Below are 9,461 nucleotides of genomic sequence, written 5' to 3'. Positions count from 1 at the left end.
CTCTGTTTGGGTTTGATGTGTTGTTGTGGTCAGACGCAGGGAGGGGTGTTAACCTCGTCTTTTAAGTTACTTTCAGGGTAGGGAGATGTTTTTATATTTATAATCACTATGAAAATACTATGAAAAAACACAAACAAAAAACAAATGTGACCAAACTACCAGACTATTATTCTCAGTGTAGATGTAGGTTTGTGTGACCTTTTCTTCTGTGTGACGATCTGATAAGCAGCAACAACAACAAAAAAGATGGTGTACACAATGTTTTTGATGTGATGAATTTTAACAAAATAAAAGTCAATAAAATAACTGACAAACATATCAATCCATTTCTTGTTTTGGTTATTGATCGGCGGTTGAACTGAAGCTACAGTGTCATGACCCATCTTGAATTGTAGTTTATAAACTATCCCCTTTATAAATTAATAGCTGTTGATAAGGCTATTGGTGATGTCACACCTAAACATTAAGCTGGATTCCAAGTCATAAGTGTTTTAATTAATATAACATAGCCTACTGTTTTTTTTTTTTGGCAGTGAAATAGTTATGCGTTAAAGTGTTTTCTTAAAGAGCAAACTGATTAGACAGACCCACTAAATACCTTTTTTGTCTCCCCGAGTCGCTACAGTCCAGCCGCCTCAGTCTCTTGTGCTGCTGCAGTAACAGTCCATGAGCAGGAGTCGCCCCCTGCTGGCGAGTCTTCTTCCTGCATCAGGTGACGCAGAAAGCCCTGGCTACTGTTACAGACAGTCTAAATAAATGTTATCTTCAGACAAACCTTTGTACTGGCAGATCATCCCTGGTGACGGCAGCGTAGCCGCTGAAACATTAGCGTTTTTTAAATGTTTTAATAAACTGCAATAAATTATCAACCAGGTTGTAGCCTATCAATTAAAGTCACATGTGGGCCCACTGCAGATGATGCGGTGCTTCATGGAACGATGGTAGGGTATTAGTGCCCTCTGTTGGCTAGGCTATATACAACATTAACATGATGGGGAAAGGAGGAGCCCTCCGGCTTGAATGACTCGTTCGTTATTAATAATTTAATCGCCTAATATATTTTATTTGATCAGCATTTCTGTTAATATCGAATGCATGCGCCAACATATCAAACAACGGAAGTTGTCTGCCTATCTGTATTTACGACCGTTTGATAAACATGCTCCGTTTTACGGCAATCGGAACAGCTTTACGCTAGCCGCAGCAACAAGCTTGTACAGCTGTCAAAAGGTACCAGACAGCTTCTAGAAGTTTGAAAATATTTCTCTTTCACAGTAGAACTAAAGAGTGTTTGCAAACTTTGCATGTAGCTTATGTCTGGTGTCTTGTCTTAATCTAAGGTTACCCTCAGTCTTAGCCTACTGTAGACAGAGAGCGAACAGCCAACTACAGTTTGTTATTGGCTAGTCTTTGTGCATGCTTGCTGTTGTTGTAGCACTAATATCCTGTTGGTTAATGTGTGTGTGTGTGTGTGTGTGTGTGTGTGTGTGTGTGTGTGTGTGTGTTCAGGCAATGCGCTTTGGACTGCCCAATGCAGAGGGATTGCGAGGTGGATCGTTGCGAGTAGTGATTGTGGTGAGCTATAGTGCGTCCAGTTTTCTGAGTCTGTCCGGGCAACAGTCTGCCTTGCCAGTATCTCCACAACCTCTTAACCAGGTGGTTCCCTTTGTACTGTACTTTCAACCCTGAAGCTAAGCTAATGTGTCTTGCTAGCTTGTTGTTGCCTATACATTAACACAATCAGCGTTATCCAGTCTAGCTTGAATCATCGTCGTGACAACTCATCAGACTCGCCCTCTCTCTGTCTCTGTTTCCATGACCACAGAGCACATTGCTGAGCGTGCTGGTGTGACGCTCCCGCTGCTGAGGACTGTGGGATTGCGAGCTTTCTCCATGGCGACCGAAACCTATGCGTCGGGGACGCACTCCGCAGCCTTCGTCACGTGCCCAAACGACTCTGTGGCCAAAGACCTAGCCAGGTGAGACCTCAACACCTTCCTTCCTATCTGAACACTCTAGCCACCTACCTACAGTACCTAAAACTAAAACTATACTTATCCGAAGCCATATAATACATCTCACCACGATCTGATACAATCCCAGCCAGCATTGATAGGTGGGGCCCATATGGGTTAATCGTGTGTTGGCAATATGGATCCCAAGTGAGTTTGTCCGTCCGTTTCCCAGGGGTGCAGACTTGTCACCTTTAGGTGAAAATAGACGTTAATCCAAAATAGGTCATTTGTTTGATCTGTGTATGGGTTTGCATGTTTGTCACCTTTTTCACCTTTGATCGGTTTGCACCTCTGGTTTCCACAGTGGCCACACCTGTGATCACCCACATGGGCTTGAAGTTGGGTCTGACTGGGCCTTAAGTTGGCCCCAACTGGCTGATTTATATCAGAAATGGCAGAAAAAGTTTGCGCTCTTCAAGTCTCAGGCTTACAAACGATTGTCCTAGGTGCGTGAAGCCAGGTGAACAGTCCAAATACCAAATGAAGAGGGCTCACACACTAGTGTAAAAAGAGGCCAACGGAGGCAAAAATAATCAGGCTTTAATAAACCATAGTGCAAAAAAGTGACAAAGTGAAAATAGCAAAAGGAAGGTTTGGTCTTCAGACCATCATCAGCCGTGGTATCAGCTTGCTTGTAATGAGTTTAGGTAGGCTGGCAGACACAGGGAGGAGTCAGTCTGGGCGGGGCTGCACATCAATCAAACAATTAGTCAATAAAGACAATTAGCCTACATGAAACAACCTTTGTTTACAGAGCAAGCCTAGGAATGCATACACAGAACCCATAAACTTGTTTTACAAATAGTACACCTATGTCTGACAGTATGTACATCTCACTGAAGAATATTCTATTTCATAGCTCCATACATGTGTTCGACAAACAGCCTGTAACAGACACTCTGGAAGTAGGGCTGTGAGCTCTGGCCCTGAGAAGAGAGAGAGAAGAGTTATTACAAGAAGCATGAAAGTGACAACTCCTCATCGAGTCCATCTGGATGTAGTGTCTTCATATAGAAAATCCATTTACATTCGGATTTCAAAAGTTTCAGATCAATGTCACCACCTCTGCGTGTTTTACTAATTTGCTCGATGACAGAATGAGAGTGTTGACAAAGGGATGATTGGCTTCGTGAAAATGTCTTGCAAATAGGGGATTTGGTGTCATTCCTACGTATAGCGCTTTTATGCTGAATGACACGTGTCTTGTTTTTTTTTATTGTAGGTTTTAGAGGTCACATGACTAGTGAAGGTGTTTTTTTTTATTGTAGGTTTTAGAGGTCACATGACTAGTGAAGGTGTTTGTAGGTGAAGGTGAATTATCACATGCTGTACAGTTGCGGGAAGGAAAGAAGCCAATCATCTGGTCCAAACGGCTCTGACCAGGGACAGATGGGACAGTGGTGTCCGCCCGTACAAGGTTATATTCTTCGCTCTATAGTGAGAGAAGAGAAGAGGGTCAGCGAACAGTTTCTTACAGACAGGATCAACAGAAAAAAAAACAGAAAGAACATCCCAATGTTTTCTAATGATGGCCTTCATGTCCACACTAAGCGGAGAGTAGGAAGTGGTACACACACATTCATATTTTTTGGAGCCACGATTCCTGGCTTGGCTGACATCCATGTGATGGACTTTCACTAGGGCTGTGTCCAGCCAGCTAATGGAGTCGTCCCTCTCACGAAAATTCACATACATTTTCTGGGCCTCAAGTTCAAAATCCTCCATACTGGTACAGATATGTCTAAGTCTCAGAAATGGAGAAAAAGGAAGACCTTTCTTCAGTGAGGTGGGATGAGAGCTTGTGGCAAGATGCTGTTTCTGTCTGTTGGTTTCGTATAGAGAGTGGTGGAGATCTCATTATCTTTTATGCGCACTCTGGTATCTAGAAAGGAAACCTCCTGAGTGCTCCACTCAACACTGGATTTGATGGTAGGGGCCATGTTATTTTAGGTATGATATACACACTCCTGTAGTAGGGTGAGATGGTCTATGGCTATACTATGGCTGATGATGGTCTGAAGACCCAAACCTTCCTTTCTTTTGCTATTTTCACTTTGTCACTTTTTTGCACTATGGTTTATTAAAGCCTGATTATTTTTGCATCCCTTGGCCTCTTTTTACACTAGTGTGCGAGCCCTCTTCATTTGGTATTTGATTTATATCAGACCCATGTAGGCCTCACCTGTGTTTGCCCACATGGGCTTGAAGTGTGTTTGTGTGCGGTTTCCACACCTGGGTTCGCCAACATGGGCTTTAAGTGGGATCTGACTGGGCCTTAGGTGGGGCCCAACTCAGCAATGTATATGAGACCCATGTAGGTCCCACCTCTAGTAGCCCAAGTGGGTAACATCTGGGTCCATTATTCTTTGTACAGAAATGTTTCTCTTGAATTCACCCACTGCTTGACTGACAGTTTCACATGATAGCATCTTGTAAATGCCCTGACCCCAATGCATGAGGTGCTGGAAGAAGTAATCATGACATTGAATAAATAGCACATCCATACGGCAGAACAATTTAAAAACTGTTTTACCATCTAATCTGTAGAATACTGATATTTCCGTTTCGTCGGAAATATCAGAAACCGCACACTCAGGTCTAGATGCAAAAAAGGTTTAAGAAAACGTTCCGGCCATAGCCTTTGTCACAGTTTTGAGAGACAGTCAAGACTGTGACAAAGTTTACAGTACAAAACGTCCACTAAACCTTTTTTGCATCTAGACCTGAGTGTGCGGTTTTGTTTTCTATATCAGTGTATTTCCCGTTACCAGCACCAAATATTCCTGGTGTGTTTTCTTCTCTTTGCAAAGCTACAGAGGCATTTTCAAAATCTTCTCCTCTCTTGTCTAATTAGTGGATTAGTAGCAGCTGTGGGGCCAGCCTTACACTTTTGTGGACATTTTTGTGGACTGGCTGCAGGGTGAGCTAGAGTGAGTTTCCACTAAAAGTGAGTTTCCACTGGGCTAGATTTGTTATGTTTTCTATAGGCTATTCGCTTGAAAGAACTCATGAAATAATTCAGTCATTCCTAGTATGTGTGAACCATATTAATGGCTAAACAGATCTGGAATCTTGGGGGAAAAAAGGAAAGGAAAAACGGTAAGAATAAGAAAAACCTTTTAAGCTTATATAACAGGCTGTTAACTCATAAGAAAAACAGAACACCTACCCGGGCCAAATTTCTTCTTGCCCACAAGAAACCTACTTTATATGGGGCCCATTTAGTCAGCGAGTTTGCTATGTGGGACCATGTTACTGAACCCATGTGGGTCCCACAGAGCAGGATTCACAGTTCATGTTAGCTGGGATGTAGCTATTAATTTTGAGCTACTTGTGTAGTGGTTCTAACGTACCGACTGCTCTGTTCTTTCTTCAGAGGCATCGTGGAGCAGAAGCTGGCTGCGTGTGTCAACATAATTCCCAAAATAACCTCTGTGTAAGTCGTGCCTTCCTGGCATTACTATTGAACACAGCACGCAGATCCCAAACCCAGCTGCGTTGTGGAGCACATGGCAGAAGTGTTAGTGAATACTGAGCCATGTGGTTGTGCACGGGACCTGTGTCTTGTGCGTGTGACAGGTGCAGCGTCCTTGGTGGACGGCTACAGATGTGATGTTGGGTTTGTGCTGTCCTTAAAGGTACGAGTGGCAGGGCAAGATCGAGGAAGACAGTGAAGTATTGCTGGTGAGTGTTCTCTCTCTCCCTCTTCATTCTTTCTTTACACTCTCTCCCCCCCCCTCTCTCTCCTTCTCCCTGCAGCTATACTGTATTGTACAGTTGGATATTGTACATCGTATTGAGTCCTGATACAGGACATGGTGTGTGTGTCTTGTGTCTGGGACATGGTGTGCGTCTTGTGTCTGGTACAGTGTGTGTCTTGTGTCTGGTACATGGTGTGTGTCTTGTGTCTGGTACATGGTGTTGTGTGTCTTGTGTCTGGGACATGGTGGTGTGTCTTGTGTCTAGTACATGGTGTTGTGTGTCTTGTGTCTTGTATGGTCCATGGTCAGAATAAGAAACCGTTTATTGCCATGCAGCTTTACAACGTGCTAGGAATTTGCTTTCCGGCGAGGTGCATAACATTTAGACAACATTGGACAGGGTGCAGGGACGAGACAGGACAGTGCAAAGACAGGACAGTGCAAATGGCAAGTACAAAAAGCTAGTGCAAAAAAAAAAAAAGAGTGAAAATACCAACATGCACACTCTGGGAGAAATTCCCTTAAAAGTTTCAAATTAAAAATGACACTCCGCACACTTTTCTAAAATCAGTTCTGATGAAGGTGTAACCGAAACGTTGGCAGATTAAAAGCAGATAAAAAGTGTGTGCGGGAGTATGTCATTTTTTATTTGAAGCTAAAGAAAATAACAATGGTGTTATGTGTCTCATGTCTGGTCTGGTACATGGTGTTGTGTCTTGTCTGGTATGGTACATGGTGTTGTCTTGTATGTAGTATAGTACATGGTGGTGTGTCTTGTGTCTGGTACATGGTGGTGTCTTGTGTCTGGTCTGGTACATGGTCTTGTATTGTGTCTGGTACAGTATGGTACAAGGTGATGTGTCCTGTATCTGGTCTGGTACATGGTGTTGTCTTGTATCTAGTATGGTGCATGGTGTTGTCTTGTGTCTGGTATGGTGCGTGGTGTTGTCTTGTATCTAGTATGCTACATGGTGTTGAGTCTTGTGTCTGGTCTGGTACAAGGTGTTGTGTGTCTTGTGTCCTGATTTCAGATGATCAAGACCAGGAGTTCCAAGGTGGCTTCTCTGGCCGAGTATGTCAGGTGAGCACCCAGTGGTTCCCGTTTAATCAAACCAGGACACGCTGACATTGTGTTTGTGTTTGTGTGTGTGTGTGTGTGTGTGTGTGTGTGAGAGAGACTCATGTGCCTGTGTATTCCTGCCAGGTCAAAGCACCCTTATGAAGTGGCTGAGGTCATCAGCCTGCCCATAGACCAGGGCAACCCGCCCTACCTAAAATGGATCGGCGACATTGTTCCGGAATGATGGAGGGATGGAGAAAAATATGGAGACGGACGGACGGAGAGAGGTTTTCACTCTCGTTTCACAAGCTCTGTTGTTTTCACTACTCGCGAGACACAGTACCAGACCAATGGGAGGGGTTCTGTAGAATAATGTTTACCTAATTTGATAAGGAAACGCCCACGGTGCCACCAGTGATCACTCTGTGTACTTCTTTACTTTTTTGTAGATGAAACAATTTGAACTGATTTTGAATAATAAAATTGCTCAGAAATGTGACTGTGATTATCATAGTCTTCTCTGTGATTATCATAGTCTTCTCTGTGATTATCATGGTCTTCTCTGTGATTATCATACTCTTCTCTGTGATTATCATACTCTTCTCTGTGATTGCCCCACCACTGTCCCAGAGTGTCACCTTAGAAAATAATATATATATAAATGACATTTGATTTGATATACAGTACAGAGTCTCAGAAAGAATGTCCTCACCTCCTCTACCTGTACTTTCACCTCTAACCACTAGGGATCAGTAAATATCCATTGCCTGTTGAATTGAATCCTGCCGGGGTATTGGTACTCCACTGGAATGTTGCATGAAAAGCAGAAAGATGGTTGTTATATCAAAGGCAAAGTCTTAACCTCTGTGGATTTCCCACAGCCGTTTGGAGATTCTTTTCTGTGTGGAGTGGGTAATATTCCTATTCTGAATGACACGGATTCAGTTGATCATATTCTGACTTTGCTGATGGTGCTCCAACACCCTGTCAATACCCAGGCAAGTCTAGGTTCCCAGATGACTCCTTCACACTCAATCAATACCCTGGTCTCCAAAAAGATTAACAGATCAATATGACATTGTAATGACTATATGAGCATATACACACACAAGTAATCTTATTACCCAACCAAACACTCATGTTCTACTTAGACTTAATAAATATTGTTTATTCTCTTGAAATTCCACATTAATTTAGGCCTTATCATTTACCAAAAGCACCGTCACATACAAATACACACAGAAATACTGCTTTGAACAATAAAACATTTAGATTGATCAACCTTACTCTCTCTCACACACACACACGCATATATATGTATAGCCTGGTTCAGCAGAGTCTAATCTGTCTTAACTGCTGAAACAAGTAAACAAGTATGTAATATGATTTTTTTTTTTTTAAATGCAAACATTAGCATTGACACAAGTTGGGCTCGCAGAAGGCCATGGGAGATCTCCATTCACATTCTCACTGTGTGGAGAAATTACAGCAATCAGGTGGACTGACCATAGGTCGACTGTCTTTTGACATTAAAGGATAAGGACACTGAATTCCATGTTTAGCCCTATTCCTGGCTTCCCTGGCATGTATCTGACTAGTACAGCTTAAAATATTTCTGATTTGTGCTTTACAGAGTTCTGTATCAATAACATCGGCGCGCGCACCCTGGCTCTTTGCTAGCTATGGGCACAATTGGAAAACTCTATACATATGATATACGTGGATTTCAAGTTCAGGAATTACATGGTTTATGTTTACCAAGCTCTGAAGTCGTCCTGTAAACACCATAGGTCCTTTCACCTCTGCATTTCGAAACAACAGTAACTTGTAAACTGTAGTAATTTCACCGAACATACAACAGCCATCCCTTCACGCTGTAAACCTCCACGAAGTACATCCGAATCATAGATCCGAATCCGAATATCGCGGAGGTTTACAGCGTGAAGGGATGGCTGTTGTATGTTCAGTGAAATTAATACTGTTTACAAGTTACTGTTATTTCGAAATGCAGAGGCGAAAGGACCTATGGTGTTTACAGGACGACCTCAGAGCTTGGTAAGCATTGTACCACCGATAATGTAATAATTAACCGATAATGTAATAACGCCTGATAATGTAATAAAAGTTTGACTTAACTCAATCGAAAATGTAATAAAACCTGAATGTAATAACTTAACCAATAATGTAATAACATGTCCTGACTGATAATGTAATACCATTTTTCTGATCATGTAATACCTTATTACATTATTGGTCAAGTTATTACATTATCAGGTGGGTCTTTTTTTTCCAAAACTGGTAACGTAATACTTGACTGATAATGTAATAATCTAAAAAAGCGAATAAATAATACTATTAGGGTACTTTGTGGTATACTTTGGCGTACTTTGTGGTACTTGTGTATACTTTGGTGCGTCTTATGATACTTTGCAGTATACTTTGGGGTGCATTGAGGTACTTTGTGGTATACTGGATTTGATGGTAGGGGCCTGGTATGATACCATCTTATGATACTTTGCAGTATACTCTGGTATACTTTGCAGTACTTTGTGGTATACTTGGGGGTACACAGCAATACTTTGCAGTACTCTGCAATATAATTTGGGGTACTTTTTTTTCTCAATATTTTGCGGTAGTTTGCAGTAAATGTTGGGGTACTTTGCAGTACATTGCGGAATACTTTGA

General features: G+C 42.1%; 1 protein-coding gene across 1 annotated transcript; it reads left to right on the top strand.

Moving 5' to 3' along the window:
- Positions 1–666: 666 nt before the first annotated feature.
- LOC311327315 (protein CutA homolog) lies at positions 667–7,267 on the top strand (the record flags this gene model as incomplete). The annotated part of the gene is made up of 8 exons (XM_084460348.1): positions 667–690; positions 1,188–1,230; positions 1,510–1,575; positions 1,826–1,979; positions 5,392–5,451; positions 5,654–5,699; positions 6,748–6,797; positions 6,921–7,267. The coding sequence occupies 8 exons, from the start codon at positions 667–669 to the stop codon at positions 7,018–7,020; spliced, it is 543 nt and encodes a 180-aa protein (XP_084316474.1). The 3' UTR covers positions 7,021–7,267.
- Between the last annotated feature and the right edge of the window lie 2,194 nt (positions 7,268–9,461).

Source organism: Borostomias antarcticus (assembly GCF_949987555.1).
Source record: "Borostomias antarcticus genome assembly, chromosome: 31".
NCBI classification, from domain to species: domain Eukaryota; kingdom Metazoa; phylum Chordata; class Actinopteri; order Stomiiformes; family Stomiidae; genus Borostomias; species Borostomias antarcticus.
The sequence above is the reverse complement of the archived record's forward strand: the minus strand, read 5'-3'. Positions and strand labels throughout refer to the sequence as shown.